General features: G+C 46.5%; 10 protein-coding genes and 3 non-coding genes across 13 annotated transcripts; 3 read left to right on the plus strand and 10 right to left on the minus strand.

The window, feature by feature from the left end:
• Positions 1-120: 120 nt before the first annotated feature.
• Positions 121-429, minus strand: TIM13 (protein translocase subunit TIM13; the record flags this gene model as incomplete). Its single annotated transcript, XM_037284318.1, has 1 exon — positions 121-429. The coding sequence occupies one exon, from the start codon at positions 427-429 to the stop codon at positions 121-123; it is 309 nt and encodes a 102-aa protein (XP_037140214.1).
• A 147-nt stretch (positions 430-576) lies between these two features.
• Positions 577-647, plus strand: HG536_0Etrna11G. Its single transcript has one exon. It is a non-coding gene; the product is annotated as a tRNA-Gly (tRNA).
• A 208-nt stretch (positions 648-855) lies between these two features.
• Positions 856-1,485, plus strand: APS3 (Aps3p; the record flags this gene model as incomplete). Its single annotated transcript, XM_037284319.1, has 2 exons — positions 856-877; positions 935-1,485. The coding sequence occupies 2 exons, from the start codon at positions 856-858 to the stop codon at positions 1,483-1,485; spliced, it is 573 nt and encodes a 190-aa protein (XP_037140215.1).
• Positions 1,486-1,532: 47 nt separating this feature from the next.
• On the minus strand, positions 1,533-1,979 carry CBP4 (Cbp4p; the record flags this gene model as incomplete). Its single annotated transcript, XM_037284320.1, has 1 exon — positions 1,533-1,979. The coding sequence occupies one exon, from the start codon at positions 1,977-1,979 to the stop codon at positions 1,533-1,535; it is 447 nt and encodes a 148-aa protein (XP_037140216.1).
• A 310-nt stretch (positions 1,980-2,289) lies between these two features.
• On the minus strand, positions 2,290-3,768 carry ERG1 (squalene monooxygenase; the record flags this gene model as incomplete). The annotated part of the gene is made up of 1 exon (XM_037284321.1): positions 2,290-3,768. The coding sequence occupies one exon, from the start codon at positions 3,766-3,768 to the stop codon at positions 2,290-2,292; it is 1,479 nt and encodes a 492-aa protein (XP_037140217.1).
• Positions 3,769-4,363: 595 nt separating this feature from the next.
• On the minus strand, positions 4,364-5,914 carry RRN7 (Rrn7p; the record flags this gene model as incomplete). Its single annotated transcript, XM_037284322.1, has 1 exon — positions 4,364-5,914. One exon carries the CDS (start codon positions 5,912-5,914, stop codon positions 4,364-4,366), a length of 1,551 nt encoding a protein of 516 aa, XP_037140218.1.
• A 246-nt stretch (positions 5,915-6,160) lies between these two features.
• On the minus strand, positions 6,161-8,377 carry PBP1 (Pbp1p; the record flags this gene model as incomplete). Its single annotated transcript, XM_037284323.1, has 1 exon — positions 6,161-8,377. The coding sequence occupies one exon, from the start codon at positions 8,375-8,377 to the stop codon at positions 6,161-6,163; it is 2,217 nt and encodes a 738-aa protein (XP_037140219.1).
• A 358-nt stretch (positions 8,378-8,735) lies between these two features.
• Positions 8,736-9,884, minus strand: OKP1 (Okp1p; the record flags this gene model as incomplete). Its single annotated transcript, XM_037284324.1, has 1 exon — positions 8,736-9,884. One exon carries the CDS (start codon positions 9,882-9,884, stop codon positions 8,736-8,738), a length of 1,149 nt encoding a protein of 382 aa, XP_037140220.1.
• A 126-nt stretch (positions 9,885-10,010) lies between these two features.
• Positions 10,011-11,864, minus strand: HG536_0E04580 (MFS transporter; the record flags this gene model as incomplete). The annotated part of the gene is made up of 1 exon (XM_037284325.1): positions 10,011-11,864. One exon carries the CDS (start codon positions 11,862-11,864, stop codon positions 10,011-10,013), a length of 1,854 nt encoding a protein of 617 aa, XP_037140221.1.
• A 798-nt stretch (positions 11,865-12,662) lies between these two features.
• HG536_0Etrna4P lies at positions 12,663-12,772 on the plus strand. Its single transcript has 2 exons — positions 12,663-12,699; positions 12,736-12,772. It is a non-coding gene; the product is annotated as a tRNA-Pro (tRNA).
• A 142-nt stretch (positions 12,773-12,914) lies between these two features.
• On the minus strand, positions 12,915-14,114 carry RNR4 (ribonucleotide-diphosphate reductase subunit RNR4; the record flags this gene model as incomplete). The annotated part of the gene is made up of 1 exon (XM_037284326.1): positions 12,915-14,114. One exon carries the CDS (start codon positions 14,112-14,114, stop codon positions 12,915-12,917), a length of 1,200 nt encoding a protein of 399 aa, XP_037140222.1.
• Positions 14,115-14,698: 584 nt separating this feature from the next.
• Positions 14,699-14,826, minus strand: HG536_0Etrna12L. Its single transcript has 2 exons — positions 14,788-14,826; positions 14,699-14,743 (listed from the first exon to the last, which is right to left on the minus strand). It is a non-coding gene; the product is annotated as a tRNA-Leu (tRNA).
• Positions 14,827-15,980: 1,154 nt separating this feature from the next.
• Positions 15,981-17,087, minus strand: RBG2 (Rbg2p; the record flags this gene model as incomplete). The annotated part of the gene is made up of 1 exon (XM_037284327.1): positions 15,981-17,087. One exon carries the CDS (start codon positions 17,085-17,087, stop codon positions 15,981-15,983), a length of 1,107 nt encoding a protein of 368 aa, XP_037140223.1.
• Positions 17,088-18,221: the final 1,134 nt, after the last annotated feature.

An 18,221-nucleotide genomic window follows, 5' to 3' on the forward strand; every position in this document is an offset into this window, starting at 1 on the left:
TCCATCGACCCGAATTTAGGCATTCATATGTATATTTATATTCACGAGGGCATAGATATCATGCCTGCTACGCAATCGGCTTTGCCACTATGAAAGTAACACTGGCTATTCAGTCGTAATCTAGATTTCGCCAGATGTCGAAGCCTGCTGGATTCTAGCGATGTACGCTCTGGAGACAACGTTCCAGCTTCTCATGTACTTGGCGAGGCATTGGTCCACACACTGCTCGTTGGCTTCACTGTAGGGGCTCATGAGGCATTTCTCAAAACAGTTGTCGGTTACTTTGTTAACCAGCTCTGTAGCGTTAGCAACAGCTAATTCCTGGACAATTTGACCCTTGAGCTTGTCAGTCACCGGATTGACCGGCTTGGTATCCACAGTCTGCTGCTGAGATGGTGTAGCACCACCAAAGATAGAGGATAGGCCCATGGTAATGGCTTTATCTCATCAAACCATTAGTTGAATCGATAGTTTAACGTTCTTTGCTCATCTACAATCAAAGTGAAAAAAAAAGTCCAATGAGCAGTTACTGGTCATTAGGTCTTTTGAAATTTGTTTTTCTCCAACAAATTCTATGCGCAAGTGGTTTAGTGGTAAAATCCAACGTTGCCATCGTTGGGCCCCCGGTTCGATTCCGGGCTTGCGCAATCTTTTTTCACTACCGTTGGCTAATGAAACTTCTGATGTCAAGCTGTCCATACATTAGGCATCAAAGTTCGTATTTCCACTGTGCGGCCTTATCTGGTGGTCTATTGTACATGTACCCTGCTTTGTTGGTTATTCCTACTAGAACGCCAAGTCTTTGAAGTGCAGTTAGCATCCACAAACGGTTGACAGAAATAATCATCGCCAGATATGATCCATGCGGTGTTGATATGTATGTTGTTGTGCCATCCACAGCCTTGAAATCCGGTTTACTAACCGTCGATATCAGTCAACAAGAAAGGGCAGCCCAGATTAGTCAAGTTTTACACCCCGGTCGATCTGCCCAAGCAGAAGCTGCTGTTGGAACAGGTGTACGAGCTCGTGTCACAGAGGAACAACGACCTGCAAAGCTCGTTTCTAACCACTCCCCCATCACTTTTGAGCGATGACCGCTCTCCCGAGGATGAAGAGATTCAGATCATCTATAAGAACTACGCAACGCTGTTCTTTACATTCATAGTAGACGACCAGGAGTCGGAGCTGGCCATTCTGGATCTGATCCAAACGTTTGTGGAGTCGCTGGACCGCTGCTTCACGGAAGTGAGCGAACTGGATCTCATCTTTAACTGGCAAACGTTGCAGAGCGTTCTGGAGGAGATCATTCAGGGTGGAATGGTCATCGAAACTAACATATCGAACATTGTACATTCCGTGGATGAACTGAACAGCGCCTCCGAGCAGTCAGATGGGGCAGTGGGTCGATTAGCGAACTCTGGCTTTGGCAGTGCTCTGCAGGCCTTCGCCAACGGCGGCTTCGCACAGTGGGCTTCTCGTCAGTAAACAATTGAATAATTAAGATATGTACATTAAAAACTCGTTAATCTGCGTCACCAAATTTTCCACCAGCTCTTTTGGCTCCTTTCATCCACGATCCTGCTAGTTTCTGAAGCAGTCTGCTGCCTTATCTCAGCTAATTCTTCTCTGATCTTTTCCAGCTCTTGCCTTTGCACTTGCTCAGCCTTGAGTTTCTCAAACTGTGCTCTATTCTTTGACTGCGGACTGGTCTTTCGTTCCCAAGGCGACTCGATGGCTCCAGTGTCCCATATCGGTCTGTCGCTTTGCGAAGTCTCCTTCACGATCTTCATAAGTTCTTGCTGTTCAGCCTGACGTAGGTTTCTCTCCCTCTCGTATTGCAATCTCAGCTCAGGCGATAGCGACTGAATCAGCTGCTCGTCTGTTGGAGTGGTATACTTGAACAGCAAAGCTCCTCCCGCGATGATCGCACCACCTACAGCCCAAACTCTCAACCAACGAACCCAAAGCGGTCTTTCCATAGTGTTCTCAGCTCTTTAATCGCATTGACCGTGGTTGAGCAAGAGTTCCCTTGCGTCTTATCTAGCAGTTAATCACTAATGGCTACTCATTATAGACGGGTAAAGACAAGTCAAGAATACTGGATAATGATGAGCATTTAATGTAACGTACTTCGATTAAATGTGGTAGTTTCGTCTATCTAACTTACAAATCATGAAACTGCATCACAAGCAATGATAAATATAATGGCTGGGGCTGGTCATAGAAGATAACAAAAAGTCAATGCATAAGAGGTTTTTGGGTCCGAGTGAAAAATTCAGGTTCATATTCTCAAGCACACAATTCACGGTATAGGAATGGTGCGAAGACCTTGGTGGCAGTGATTAGGATCATGATACCCTCCAATAGGGCCATAGGCAGACCCAGGAATCCGCGCTCTTCGATGTTCAAGTAGACGGCATAAAGAGCAATGGCAAAAAACACACGAGTTAGCATCAAAGGTTTTGGGTTGACACCAGACAAGAACTTGACAGGAACATCGACACAGTCGCCACCCTTTTGGAAATATCTGAAACAGCCCTTCTGCAAGGATTTCAAGTTCTTGTTCTCAGCGGCGAACAAAGCGAATAGGGCAATCGACAAAACGTTGATCACAGAGTCGTAGTTCTTTCTATCAAAGTGGTAGTCCAAAAGTTCATCCAAGACGGTCTCACGGTCACTGAAATCAAGGTCGCCGATCTTCTTGATCAACAGGACGACATCGTTCAAACCAACAGTCATACCACCGCCAGTGAGCGGATGTCTCATGTTTAGAGCGTCACCGATGACACACAGACCGGTGACATCGTTCTGTCTGGCAGGCAAGTATGAGTTTGGCATACATCTGAACTTGCTCTCAGTCAAAGCTGCATCGAAAGCAGGACGCAGCGATTTTGGAACGTAAGGCTGTACTTCCTTGGTCAACCATGCCTTGATGTTTGTTGGCAGCTTGGCAGAGTTATAAGCGCACAGCATTCTCGTCTCTTCAGGGCTGATCTGGTAGACCAGGATTGGCAGGTGGTTGGGACCTAGGATCACATGTCCGTGCATAGGAACGGGGTTCTTTGCGTTCCACAACGACAGGCCAATAAATGAAGAATCGACACTAGGAACATGTTCAGGATTCAATTCTCTTCTGAAACGAGAGAAGATACCGTCACACACAAACGTCAGGTGCGCCTTGAAGTCAACCTTACCGCGTCCCTCAATGTTGACCTTAGCACCAACGACCTCGTTGTTTCTGGCCTTCAACACTTCCACACAGGTACCCTGCAAACGGGTGACGTTCTCTTCCGCTGCGACCATGTTTCTCAGGTTGTTCAAAAACTTCCCGTGTACGAAAGCCGCGCCTCTCTCCCTTTCATCGTCTTCAAAGTCTCTAATGTGAATGGTGCTGTCCTCCAACACCTTGTCATTGCCGTCCTTGACCAAGCCCTCCAACTTCTCGACCGGGCTCAAATCAGCCTTGTATGGGTATGGGATGTCCACCTGCTCGCCATTGTAGAAAACGGTGTACCCAGTCACTGGACACGCCTCGATGTTGTTGATCGCCTGGATCATACCCAAGCTTCTCAACGCTCTCAAACCACCCGGTTGCATCAATTCACCGACAATTCTATCAGGCATCTCCCAGTCCTTCTCAACAATCAAAACTTTCTTACCCTTTCTTGCTAAACCTGTAGCGACGGTAGGGCCGATGACACCAGCACCGATAACGATAGCATCGTACGTCACAGACGAATCTGCATTGAGCAACTCCTGAGCAACCATGATTGCGATTTTTTTTGTTATTTCCTCGAGAAAACCCTGGGGCAACTGCACAGGTTCCTTTGGACGTCCTAACGATCGAATATATCCGTATCCCAATCGACAATGCAAATACCAGTGCTGTATTTATATTTTTTTCGGCAGAACAACTAGCTTGCAGGCCTAGCAAAAGAAAATGGTCTGACACGAACGAACATCTCCGATAGAAAGAACCATACCTGAACATCGTTCAATTCACATCAAGATCCTGTAGACGATAGTTCATCTGCTGGAGGACGTCAGTTCGTACCGCATCAGGCTCAATGCTCCGCCAATTGTCTCTAATCGAACGCTGTCGTTCCGTAAATTTTTCACTTGCACTTGGGCGAAGCTAAACGACAGCAGGCGTAGTGAGAAAATGAGCAGATCTTGGAAATGTGAAGACGATAAAGTTTGCGGGATTCTTGGGCTGTGAAGATTCTGCGAGACGGGCTCTGATTAGCGTGGCTCATCTCCTCTTGCGGATCTTGAATCTCCAGTGTGAGATGGCGTAAACGGCAGAAACGTTAATTATACGACGCAGTCAGGCAACGGTGATCGAATCGGGGATTGAGATTCTTCAGTCTCGGTCGCCAGCTCCGCGTGATGATCGCTGAGCAGAAAGTTGGGAACATCTTGTAGCGATGTAGCGTACGGCACTAGTGATTTGTTCTCGCGCTAGCGCGAACTGATTTTCGATTTCTGCCATAAGAGACTGCTCCAGTTTGGCTATGGAAGCGGTCCTCTGGTGTGCGTCCGGCATCGTTTGATCGTTCCAGCGAGACTCGACATCAGACAGGAAATAGAGGTATCTTTCTTGCAATTGATCTATGAATGAAGAATGGCTGGCGCTTCCGTCGTTCCTGGAAAGGCCGGGCTCTATGGGGAATATCTTGTGCAGTTTTCTTTGGGCAATCCTGTGATCGATGCTCATGTTTGCTTGTTCGGCCTGTAATGGGAGAAACGACTGTTTGAACCATTGCAGGTAGGTTGATGTCTCATCGTGTGACCAGCTGGTGACGTTTGACTCATCCTTGCTTGACGATATTCTGGCCAATATGGCATCTTGGTCTGCAGAGGCACCTGCCGTCTGAGATCTGTCCGAGAGCGATAGAATCCATGGCAATGGGTAGGTCTCTTCGCTGCAGAGCAGTACCCAGCGGACGGTTAGCAGGAAATAGGCGATGACTCTGAGTTCCGGCCACTGGTAGTACTTGGTGAAGAACATCCTCGGGTGCTCTATCAGTCTAAAGCCGTCGGCCTCATCCACTAGCCTGATCAGTTCCACGGTATACAAGTAAAACTCGGGCGGGAGAGTTCCAAGTAGTACAAGCCTTAGTACAAGACCTTCGTATCTGAGCTTGCAGTTGAAATTCTTGGTGAAGGCAGTTCTGAAGCAAATCTGTGAGACCTTTAGTAAAATGTGACCGTCTGCGGGCGGCTTTCCGCCATCAAGTAGCCTGAGATACGTGCTGGGCAATTGCTGCTTCCACGACTCAGGCAATAGCGAATTGGCTTTGTAGTAAGGCAGTTCTGCTGCAGCGATCCATCTGATAAAATCTGCGGTGTAGACTGGCAATCCCATGTGAACTGAGGCCATGTAGAGCATACTGAGAGCCGCGGGCATGCTCAGCTGAAGTGCCGTCAGCTGAAGGCGGTCCTCTTGCCGCTCACTCTCGTGCTCTTCAACGTCGGTATGTCCTGCATTGCTGTTATCTAGCCATTGTAGGTAGTGAATCCATATCAGCTTTACAACTTGCTCGAATTCAGGTGGGAAGTTCATTTCCCGTATCAGCCACTTTGCCTGAGCTCTAAGTACTAGCTGGAACGACTTTATGAACAGCACTTTGGCCTGGTAACCATGTATTTTCTTACTACCAGTGAGGTTCTGCTGATTGTGCGACTGAGAGGCATTAAAACTCGATTGAAAGCTACCAGTGGCTCCCGTTGTCAAATTCAGTCTTCTTGTAACGACACCAGCGCTAGCTAAATCGTCGTCATCATTGTTGAATTCCACATCACCCTCCATAACGTGGCCATACTGGCAAGTCCTTCTACCATCAATTATACGCCATAGGCGAGAAGGGCAGTTTGATACTCCACATACTGGACCTCGTATGAAGGTCGACATGCCAATTCGGTCCCCTCAAGTACCTCCAGACAATCTGAGTCTGCGATCTTCGAAACTACCGATTTTTAGTCGCGCCCAAATAATCTGCTTATAGGCGATGAGCTTCGGAGAATGTCATTAACGCATACCAAGAACAGAGCAAGTATAAAGACAGGTTTTCCTAGACCGTTAGTGGGCAATCGGGTGTGCAAGCATTGCTTGAGATTAGTACTTTAAATTACTGTTAATAAATTATATACCGAAAGATCAGTGGTTATCATGGTTATTTCTGCGATGACCGTGACTACCCTGACCGCCATGGTGGTGGTAGCCGTGTCTGTAGTTTGCGTTACCACCTCCTAGATTTGCTCCACCGCCTGCCATTGGCTGAAAAGGCATGCCTGGGTATCCATATGCGCCCATGGCTGGAGACCCCGGTGCATTGTTCAAATATGCAGGAGGCATGTGAGGAGACAGAGCCTGAGGTGAAGGACTTCCTCCGCCTTCTTCACCACCACCCATCATCGACATCATGTGCGGCATAGACGGGTAAAACATTGGTTGGGGCTGCAGCGGCATATACATTCCCATGTTTCCTGCCATTCCGTTCATCATTGGATTGGGAGAACCCCCGGGTCCCATGGGGAAACGCACCATATTGCCCACGACGACTCCCATTTGCTGATTCGCGGCGGCTGCTGTGGCGGCAGCGTTTATAGAATTCATCTGGCGATGCTGCAAGTTAATTTGAGCCCTCTGAATAGCTGACCTTTCGTCAGGAAACAAGCTCTTATACGACTGATCAACGGTGCTGATCCAGGTTGGAGCCGTGAAATATGGTTTCTCAATGAAAAATGGTTCCATACTCTTGTTCTCGCTGTCCTGCTGTTGAAGATTTTTGGCTTTTTCATCATAAGCCTGTTTTGCCTTGATGAACATATTAAAGTTTCTGGAAAATGACTGCTTCTTCTTTTCATCTGGTTGAGGTGCTTTTGAGCCAAAGAAGGATATTGTACTGCGTCTTTTTGATGAAACACTTGCTCTACCGAGAGACGGAGAATGAGTAGGAGTCTGACTTTGGGAAGGAAGCTTAGCACCGCTCAAGTTTTTCCTCAAGTCCGGCTTGGCACCCACAGGGGTTCCGGGCAAGGAGGGCTTACTACCGGTGTTTCCAGAGGGCTTAGGTGGGAGAGAGGGATCGCTCTTCAAGCTGGAGTTCTTTAAAATGCCTTTCAAATCTTCCGGGACGTCATACGGAACTTTGAACTTTTGAGAGAATTTTTTAAGCTCTTCGATCTGAGCTTCTTTAGAGACATGTTTCTTGGAAGCTACGTCAGTCCTTTGCGATGTCTTTGTACTTGGTTTGGTAGGCATTTCGACATGAGTAACTTTAGAGGAAGGTGTAGCTGACCGATGCACGCTAACTTCTTTAACAGAAACTGTTGCAGTAGGAGCTTGCTTATTAGCATGACTCTTGGCAGTAATCGATGAGATAATGGCAGGATCAACATTATGTGGTTGATCTCTCAGCGTTGGAGCTACGTACTTGGAAGGCTTGGCGGGCGATGGTTTGGCATTTGTTTTCAAAGCAGCCAAAAGTTCATTTCCTCTTCTGTCCACGCCCGAATACAAGTCTTCTTCATCTAAGCCGGAGTCATCAACGATGTGGCCTCTGTCTTCAGCGATATGAATGTTGCCTGCTGATCCTTGAGACTCGATTTCTTTTGCAATCCTCTCGGCCTCTTTCAACCTCTTTTCATAGTCTGGGTCCTTCTTGTTGATTTTAGTAGTATACAAATGCTCATCAAATGTTGATTTTACACCGAATTTCTTCTCGTTCACCGAGAATTGATCCCAAGTGCCTGAAGACTCTTCCAATGTCTGATTGTGAATCTCGAGACTCTCGTCGGCAGCATCCGGAGTCCATTTTTGTAGTTCACGTTCCCTCACCTCGCCTTTTCCACGAGAGATGTCGACATCTGTCTTGAAACCACCGTTTGCCTTCCCTTCTTGTGATTCAATAGGCTTTTTAGTTTGCTCCTCAATCTCCTGTTTCTTTGCTTGCTCCGATTTTTCGCCAGCAGCGAAGTCAATTCCCTTCAATTCCAATTCTCCCACGTCGGCCCCATTAATCAACAAAGTGTCGCCCAATTGTTCAGATAGTTCTTCAATATTATCAGCAAACCCCCCATCAACAATTTGAGGGTACTTCAACACAATATCCAAGCCATTGTTCGATTCCAAGTTACATGCTACGAGGACACCTGAGTACTTAACAGCGGAAGTGACTGTAGCGACAACTTCGCTCCCAATGCTTTTGGCCAGTAAGTAATCTAGGCGGTCGTTGAAATTTCTTGTAGTCTCTGCACTCTCATGGAAACCACTAGATCCTGCAAATTGATTATTGTTTCCGGAACCACCAGTTGACGAGCCATTGGCAGAATTACCATGGTCTTTTCTCCTCGAGTTGAAATTCCCCTTCATTTTATTTGGTCTCCTTGTCTAGCTGTTGAGCTCGCTAATCAAAATCAAAAGTGTCTATGCTTCCAATGCAGATGTGTTGAACAAAGAGTCGGAAACAACCGAAGATGGCCGTGGTGAATCAGCTTCCTAACTATATTATGGGTCTGACTTCGCCATATTCCTATTGCCAAAATACGCTTACCTTACTACTAATCACTACATACGCCCACCTTAATGAGCATTCGTTAAATTAGACTGTCCTCGAGCAGTTGCTGATCTTCATCGCATCACACTCCAGCTTCATTCTAATGCACCTTAGCGTCATGCTTCATGGATGAGAAGCTTTTTGAGCTTTTCTGTAGGTGCAAAGCCTTCACTCTCAACATCCATGGCGACCTGAAAAGAGCCTTTGAAATATCGCTTGTAACTCTGGTTCTGCGAAGTTTGATAGATTATTGTACAGTTCAGCGGATGCCTGATTAGATTTATTCAGTCCAGGCAAAAGATTCGCTGCCTCTTCCTGGCTTGGTGACGTTTTTATCGGATCTTTTAGCTTGAGATTCAGCTCAGTGACATCTCTCTTGTACAGAGTTCCTGCGACCTGTGAGCCGGAAGGATCGGCAATAAGCCCGTAGGCATTTTCCACTGCTTTGTTGAGGCTGGGATGCAGATTGTTTTCCATTAGGCCTTTAGTGAGGCTAGTCCTATTGTTCATTTTAACAGCCTCACATGATGCTTTGAGCTCATTAAGCAACGTTTGCTCTCGAAGCAGCTCTCTTTCGAGCCTCTCGGCATTCATTAATTCTTCTGCGTATCGATTCTGTATGAATTTTCTCTTGGAAACAATATACTCAATTTCAAGTTCTCTATCTGATATTCGTGACGGAAACTTCGATTTCTTAAGCTGGCTCTTGATCTTGGAAATGATATCATTCATGATGCTTTGTTTCTGTCTGAAAATCTTATCGACGTTTTCCGTATGCTCAATTGCTTGCAGTTCAGGTGTATACTTCTTGAGTACTTGTCGCAGTGAGGACTCGACATTTGTCTCAAGAAGCTGGATCACAGAGTTCACCATTGCTTTTGACGGCCTCCTCCATCTTTTGATCTCGTAATTCTTGGGTAGCTTCTCTCTGAATTCCTTCCGTATTACTCTCCTGAACTCCCAAGGATGCATGGGAGACGTGTCCTCTTCGCTATCAGGTTGTTTTCTTCGCTGGCTGTTAAATCGAACATGCTTCTGAATGGGAGAATGGACCAACGGCTGCGGTTGATGGACTTCACCGTCCAACTCCGATTCTTCATCTCCCTGGTAAAACAGTTGCTTTTGCTTGGGCTGTTCCAAAATATCCAATCGCAAAGCATCGCTATCGTGCACGCTCATACTGCTATCGTCATCTGAGCTTGGAAAATCTCCTCCACCGTTAACGGCATCTGTGAAACCATCATTAGCCGATTCCTCTAGGTCAATGCTAGGCGAATCGGTTGCCATACTCCATTTCGTAACTTTTCGTCTTGTGTTTATCATTTTGCCTGCTTTTTATGTTTACTTTGGCTACGGTTAAATCTCACAAGTCTTACTGATAACCTACATCACAAATAAATGATCTTGTTAAATTATCCATTATTTTATTATATTTATGCGTAATAATGACTAAGAAGACAGACTTGCTTGTTGCATCTCCTTTTGCGCAGATCTATCGTTCTCTTCGTCGTTGACAGTTGTTTTCACTGTATTAATTTCTGGTGAATATGCGTATCTTGATCTCTCTCTGATTCTGGCACCAAAGTAGTAGAAAAGATACGGAATGGCGACGCAGGCCAGGGAAATGAATGCCATCAATGTAGTGGCCCATTCATAGCCGAGTCTGTGATACATTTGGATGGTAAATAAAGGCACAGCACCACCCCACATCGATCTGACAAAAGTCTTGGCAGCCAGACCGGAAGCAGCATAATGCTGATAGGAATCGACAATGTAATTGTTCGCTGGGTTGTAAAGCATCAGGAACCCGAATCCACAAGCCATGCCGCTGAAAGCGGGTCCGGCCCAGGAGACATGGGGGAACGAAGACCAAGCATATGCAAACAAACCAATTGGCACGAACCAGGAACCGATCATCATGGGGATAAGTCTTAGCTCTGCTGGCGGTAACTCTCCTTTATCTAGGTATCTTTGAGCTCTCTTTAGGTAGTCCCTATTCAGAAGTGGCGAGATTGCCGTCGAGATAAGGACGCCGACCCCCAACGGGATGAACATCAAACTTGTCTTGATATCACCCCATTTTTTGCCCTCGCTGTAGACCATCGGATAAGCGAAGAAGAACATGTATAGCAGACCATAGATGATCGACATGTACAGGGTGATTAAGAAGACGATCAACTCAGTCAGCAAAATCACGGGTCTCAGCAAACTATCCTCTGTAATCTCTTTGAGCGATCTCACTTTGATTTCTGAGATGGCCCTAAAGGAGGGATCACCTGTAAGTTTCCGTAGCTTTTTTGACCTCCTCTTCAGAATGGTCTGGTGATGAGTCTCGGGTAGGAACATCACCAGCACTACGTACAGACAGCCACTGAAAATGATCATGAAATAGTACACCCAACGCCAGCCAGCCTTGACAGAGAGCAGAGATCCAACGATTGGGCCCATCACTGGACCAAGGAATGGAGCAGCAGAAAACAGGGACATAGCGACACCGCGCTCCTCGTTCCTCCACATATCACTCAAGGAGCCGCCGATCAAACACATCGGAGCAGAGAACGCAATCCCACCAAGGAATCTAAACGCCAGCAACGTACCAATGTTCTTGGCCACCGCACACGGGACGATAAACACAACAGCGACTAGCAAAGTAGTGTGGTACACCCAGTTACGTCCCAATTCTTCCGACAAAGGAGCAAAAAACAGCGGGCCAATACCAAAACCCCACACCATCAGCGAAACACATAGACACATCACCTCCATCGAGACACCGAAATGCTTTGCCGGTGATGTCATATCTCCGGTGATGACCGCAGACATCATCGCCACGTCGAAGCAGACCACACCGAGAAGTATCGTGATATTCCACTTCTGTCTCTTGTTCCAACAGCGCGGATCATCGCGGTCGTCCTCCACAAATTGCACTATGCGGAACCCTGTCTCGACGTCCACGGGATACTGCCACTTGTCCTCCGCATGAGTACCGGTATTCGGCGCCGCAACGAATTTCTCCGGACGCTCCTCATCTAACATCGGTTCCACGGGCCCCAGACCGTGAGTGTGAGTTTCATATCGTGATAGAACGCTTTCCACACCCTGCTTGTGCGAGTCTATAATATTCAAAACCTCCTGTCTATCCTCAGCGTTCCCACTCAACAACTGCGAGATCTGTGTCTGAGTCCGCGAGATGATCGAACCCCCATGCAGCCCATCGGCGTCCGAACTTCTACGCGACAGTTCTCTTTTATCATATAGTTCCTCTGGTTCATACGACTGAATTGAATGCGAATCATCATCGGTCATTTTCAACCTTCTTCATTAACCTTGATATACTTCCCACAAAACATTGCAAAGGAAAACTCCGACGATATTAGATCCGATGCCACCTATATATACGTCCCATTGAGTGAATTTACCAGAATATTCGTTAAACATACTGGCCATGACATGACGGTTAATACTCAATGCTACCTCGTCTTCTTACTGGATCTTCTTCGTTCTTATGAGCCGAGCAGGAACCCTCGGTGCTGGCAGGCGCCAGCCTGCCCTGAGCGGGCTGTCGCTAGACAGGGTTCTAGCACGGTTTCTGGCGGAACTCTGCGCAGGGCTCCTTCTAGCCGTAGGCGGAGACTGACAGCGCCGGGCTGAAAAAAATGCCTTCGGCTCTTAGATACGGGCCGAACTGCTGATGTATCTCAGGAACAACGAGCTAATAGGCGGCGGGAAACGTTTGCAGCCAGCAGAGTCAAGGGTCTTCAGGATGACAGTGCTGCTTGACAGCATGACAGTGTTCCATTTGTGACTCTCAAAGGTCTTGTGTTCTAGCAGAGCATTATCTGATCTGTGAAGGCCATGCCAGAGGTATCTTATCGTATCTGGATATTTGTTGAAAGGAGGCCGTCAGAACAAGCATGGACCGCTTGTCTATTGATCTTGAAGAGTAAATACGGAGTAAGCACGATCTTGGCTCAAGCTAGGGGGCTCTGATTTACGGGTTTCGATTAGCATCGAATTTCTCTGTGACGAGAGCTTTTTCATTGTGTGTGGTTAAAATAGCGCAATGAGGTCCTATTTTGAATTAGAAAATTCCAACAAATTGGAGGGCGTGTGGTCTAGTGGTATGATTCTCGCTTTGGGCGAATCTTCGGAACACCGGGGATGAAAACATACAAGCATGCGAGAGGCCCTGGGTTCAATTCCCAGCTCGCCCCATTTTTTTGCTTTCCTGAATGTTGTATATCGTGTGTATACTGGCCGTGGTAATAACTGAGCGCAATATCTGGACGGTTTGCGTAACTATTGCATCATTCAAATACTATCTATTATATAATAAACACGTCGATGTTCAGTGTATTAAAAATCCTCATCAAAGGCGAAAGCGTCGCCTTCAGCGTCCTCTTTGGTGTTCTTGGCCATAACACCAGCCTTTTGATAGTCAGAGACTCTCTTTTCGAAGAAGTTGGTCTTACCGGCCAAAGAGATGTTTTCCATGAAATCAAAGGGGTTTGTCACTTTGAAGTATTTGGGGTTTCCAAAAGCCACCAGTAGTCTGTCAGCGACAAACTCGACATATTGATTCATGAGGTCGGCGTTCATACCTAGCAAAGAGACGGGCAATGCATCGATGAAGTATCTTTTCTCGATTTCGACGGCCTCGGTGATAATTCTTTCGATGATGGCAGGATCTGGCTTGTTCTTCAAGTGAGCAAACAACAGACACGCGAAATCGGTGTGTAAACCCTCGTCTCTGCAGATCAGCTCGTTGGAGAAAGTCAACCCGGGCATTAGACCCTTCTTCTTCAGCCAGAAGATGGCAGCAAACGAACCAGAGAAGAAGATACCTTCGATGGCGGCGAACGCCACCAATCTCTCTGCAAAGATGGACTCACTATCCTGGATCCATCTGATAGCCCACTCTGCCTTCTCCTTGATCTGGGGGATGTTTTCAATCGCATTGAAAAGGAAGTCGCTTTCCTTTGGGTCCTTGATGTAAGTGTCAATCAACAGCGAGTATGTCTCAGAGTGAATGTTCTCCATCATGATCTGGAACCCGTAGAAGCATTTCGCCTCCGGGATCTGCACTTCCGCACTGAAGTTCTCCACCAAATTCTCATTGACGATCCCGTCGGAGGCAGCGAAAAATGCAAGAACTCTCGAGATGAAGAATCTCTCGTTCTCGTTCATCCTGTTATTCCAGTCATGAATATCCTTTGAAAGATCGATTTCTTCCGCTGTCCAGAACGAAGCCTCTGCCCTCTTGTAAGCCTGCCAGATCTCATGGTACTTGATGGGAAACAGCACAAACCTACGCTTGTTCTCCACCAGCAACGGCTCATCCTTTTCCATCTCTTTCAACTTGTGACGATGCACATGGTGCGACTTCAGAAATGCCCGATGTTCTTGTGCTGCTTTCGAAAGTCTCAGTTGCAGATCTTCTTCACTCTCCTTGGATTCTGCAACACTCTCCAAAGTAGAGCCCAAATTCTTAGTGTCCTTCAATTCCAAATCCGAGAGAGCGTGAGCCGCTACCTTAGATGGTGTCTCCTTAACCATTGTTTCTGTTGCGTAAAAGATGAAACGTGTCTATGATCTCTGACCTTAACACACGATCAAGTAAGAGACGGAAAGTGGATTCGATGATCTTCGAACAATTAACTTCTTGTCTCTTTTGAATACGACGGACCAGGGTGAAGAAAAAAAAAAGGGAATTCTGAGTTTAATTTATCTAAAAGAAAAAGTGGGCTACAAGAAAGAAGGGCACGACTGACTGGAAATCAGCCTTAGTAATTGCGATCTAACTTTGGATCACTCAAGACAATCAATCATTCGATCTCACTGAACGACTACAATAGGGTGGGAAGGGCTAGATGCGGGTGCTGCTAATACGCTTAGATTATCGTCATTTGTTTAAGGTTGTATATCCTCGCAGAGTCTGCTGCTAAGATAGTGCTGTTTTGAATAACAGGGCTGCTACGTAATAAAGAGGAATGGAAATCTGGTGATTTTCTCCCGGTCGTATATAGTCTTTTTCGTAATTAGCGATTGCGCGACGCGTCTTTTGAAGCGAAAAGAAACGGCGACGCGTAAACGAAATAATTGAACGCGTTATTTTGTCTTTCAAAGAAATCAAAAAAAGATGGTTGCTAAGAGATTCGAACTCTTGCATCTTACGATACCTGAGAATTCCGAGGTGCACAGTTTTGCTGCACACAAGAATCGAACCGACTCTTGAATCAGGCGCCTTAGACCGCTCGGCCAAACAACCATATAATTTGATGCGAAGTTGAGAGTTCTACATTTCTACATCAAGAACTTTCAGATTCATAACACTCACCAACCGTGACGACAGACGTCCCATCTTCTGCCCAATAGATGTCCTGGCAAATGACGGGCTTTTCAAGGCTTTTAGACTTGTTATCGAGATAAACCGACTGACCAAGTTCAGGAAAGGAGTATGAATGGTTGCCACCTGACTGACCATCTTCACACTTACAGTTAACAAAACCAACGACGATGCGCAAAGCAAACCTTTATTCTTGAATTACTTAATGTCATCTCTAGCAATCATTGACGATGGAAAACCTAGCCGTGATATTAAATGGCTCTTCACCGCGTCATAAGATTTAAACGCAAGACATTGTATACAAAAGTTGGGCGATTTTTAACAGCTTGGCTTTCAGTTCCATTACGCTAACAATAATGCTCTCTGTGACACGAACGGGAATTTCTGCTTGCTGCTCCGACATTGCGCTCGCGAATCTCGACGCGTTCAAGGCTTCCGATCCTGGCAGACATCGGCAGAGGGATATCAAGGTATGGTCGCAGCACGCTTGTGTGTGATTTCAAGCAGGTAACGGCGTTTTAGCTAGCTGCATCACAGCTGCTCACCGAGGAAATCTGTTAGCGATTCTAAATTAAGCGACGCATTGATCATCTCTCGTTTTTAGAAAAAGCACATGTGTATCTCCTTCACCTGGGCACCTGGAGCTGCTCTGATAATCGAAGGGATCTAGCGCTACAACAATGGCTGAGGACATGACAGAAACCTCTTGTTCGATCGGGGAGCTCTGTGTTTACAGAGCTTTCAAAGGACGTTGCCCGCTCTGCCCTGCTACCTCACGCTCAAGGAATTTTGTCACAGCGAGATTTTCCCTTGCAAAGTGGTGTCAGATAGAATTTAGTGAGAAGCCTCCCGCCTCAGGTCCCATCCAGTTGCCTTTAAATTATACAACTGATGTCGAGCTCATCTTTTTCTTCAACAAATGTTTCTTCTGGCTGAACTCCAATGACTTTTGAAAGTTAAAAATCCCTCCGAGACCTTCGCACTCTTTTATGTCTTCGAATATACTCTTGAAGCTGTTTGGTAGCCATCCCCCAACGATATGTGTCCATTTCACGCCGTGCACAATGGCATTCCAATTACTTAGTGAATAGGGAAACTACGTCTTCATCGTCTATCTTGTGGTTTAGTCCACACTTTTGCGGTGAATGCTTTGCAGAAGATCCCCATACTAACGCATACTTGAATTTCTCCTTGAAATCTCTATGGATACTATGGCACAGGTCGCCGATTGTAGAATTGTTTCTCACAACGAGCGGATCGCTGAAATCTGGCTTGATGCCTCTTTTCTTGGTATAAACACGGCTCAAGTTCAACTGGTACCATATCTCCTCGACAACGTCGTCCAGGCCGAGATCCATCTCACACGACATCACCACTGTGTTCGGCTCTCTGGCCAGTCGGTCCACCTCCTCCAGGGACACGGCATCTATCTTGTTGTATACGTACAGACACCTGATGTAGTTGCAGTGCTGTTCATTTAAGACGTCGATGAAATCGTCGATGGTGCACTGATCATCTCTGACCAGCACTTCCGCATTGTGAATCTTGTAGTCCTTAAGAAGCAGCTTGATTGCGTCTTCAGTTAGATTGCTACGTGTTGGCGATGTGAAAGTTATTTTGATACCACCTGTCTCCTTTTTCTTGAAGTAAATGTTGGGCTTCTCCTTGTTCAACCTGATACCGACGGCCTCAAGTTCTTTCTCCAGAGAAGCCCGCTGATGCTCACTTTTCGTAGCATCAAGGATCATGATGATCAAATCTGCAGTTCTCGCAGTCGAAACCACCTGTCTACCGCGTCCCGCACCTTGCGAAGCTCCGTATATGATACCAGGTAAATCCACAATCTGTATTTCCGCACCTTGATACTTCAACACACCAGGAACAGAGGTTAACGTCGTGAACGCATAATGAGCAATCTCAGACTTGGTTGTCGTAATCTTACCCAAAAGCGATGATTTACCCACAGAAGGATAGCCGATCAGTACCGCCCTTGCATCCCCGGATTTCGCTACTTCAAATCCAGTACCACCACCACGGCCAGTTCCAGCTTCATCAGCCAACAACTGCTGCCTGTAACGAGCCAGTTTACCTTTCAGTAAACCCAGATGGTGCTCTGTAGCTTTATTCTTTTGCGTACGGGCCATCTCCTCCTCGATGGCACGAATCTTGTCAACAACTCCCATTTTTGATGTGATTTCACGGTCCAACGAACGATAAGTGACAAATTCACCGCAATCTATGGCGTTTATTCTTGCTCATCGAGCCAATATACCAACTTTTCACTATAGATAGTCTAAATTTCAGCCTGCTTGCCACAACGTACACGATGATCTAAATCTCAGCCTTTAAAGTTGCCAGAGCCAGCTCAATTGACCATACTTAATCCACTATGGAGGGCAGCCATACCGGTTGAAGCTGCTGGCAGCGGTCGGGGCGTTAAATGTGTGTCCCCAAATGGCTTGAGATGTGTAACCACAGTCAAGTGCAAACGGTTGCGTCGGGATGACGTTGACGGGGTCGAATTGTCCACGTATTCGGTCTGGGGTAATCAAGTTTCCCACTGGGAATGGTCCATATTGGTGTACGTTCTAAGCAACCTGTTCAAGTCTTGGATGGTTCGCTCACTTTGGCCGTCTGTTTTGGGATGGGTTCGAAGATGACATCGCGAGCTCTATAGCACCTCGAGCGTCCAGTGTTTTCCGACATGGTATGGAGTGGGCTCTCTTCGAGAATCTGGATACAACAACTAGGATCTGTCGTGTCCCTGGGATGTGCGCGGGAGGTCCGTCGCGAAGTCCATGGAGATGTCCAGCCATCGCCCTTCTGGAATGGGCACTGGTAATAGCAGTCCTTGTTTATGCTGTCGAGAGTTTTTCATAATCTGACAATGCAGGCAACTTTTGACGTATCTTCGGACTGATGACAACATCTTTGGCCAATAGAACTTTTCAGCTATTTTACCATAGGTGATTGACTCACCATAGTGTCCGCCAAAAAGTGCATGGTAATGGTAAACTTCTAGGACCTCGTGGATTCTGGCATTTGGTACACAGTAACGCTTGTCATAGCGCAATACGGTCTTTGTATTAAATTAACCCATTGGTCAAGGAATATTTGCATGGAAAGGTTTCCGACAGTAAGAATTTCTTCTGGTAACTTTGGAAAGCGGACATATCCTGGGCTCTAACGTTGTGTCTCGTTAATTCTTTCATGTGGATTAGAGCAGCACTACATAGTGGGTCGGATTATAATCCAATTTCCATTGTTCCAGATTCAGAGAGGCCGGCAGTTCAGATGCTACAACGTGTACCGCACGG

The sequence above is a fragment of the Torulaspora globosa genome, chromosome 5 (genome assembly GCF_014133895.1).
Source record: "Torulaspora globosa chromosome 5, complete sequence".
In the NCBI taxonomy this organism is placed as follows: domain Eukaryota; kingdom Fungi; phylum Ascomycota; class Saccharomycetes; order Saccharomycetales; family Saccharomycetaceae; genus Torulaspora; species Torulaspora globosa.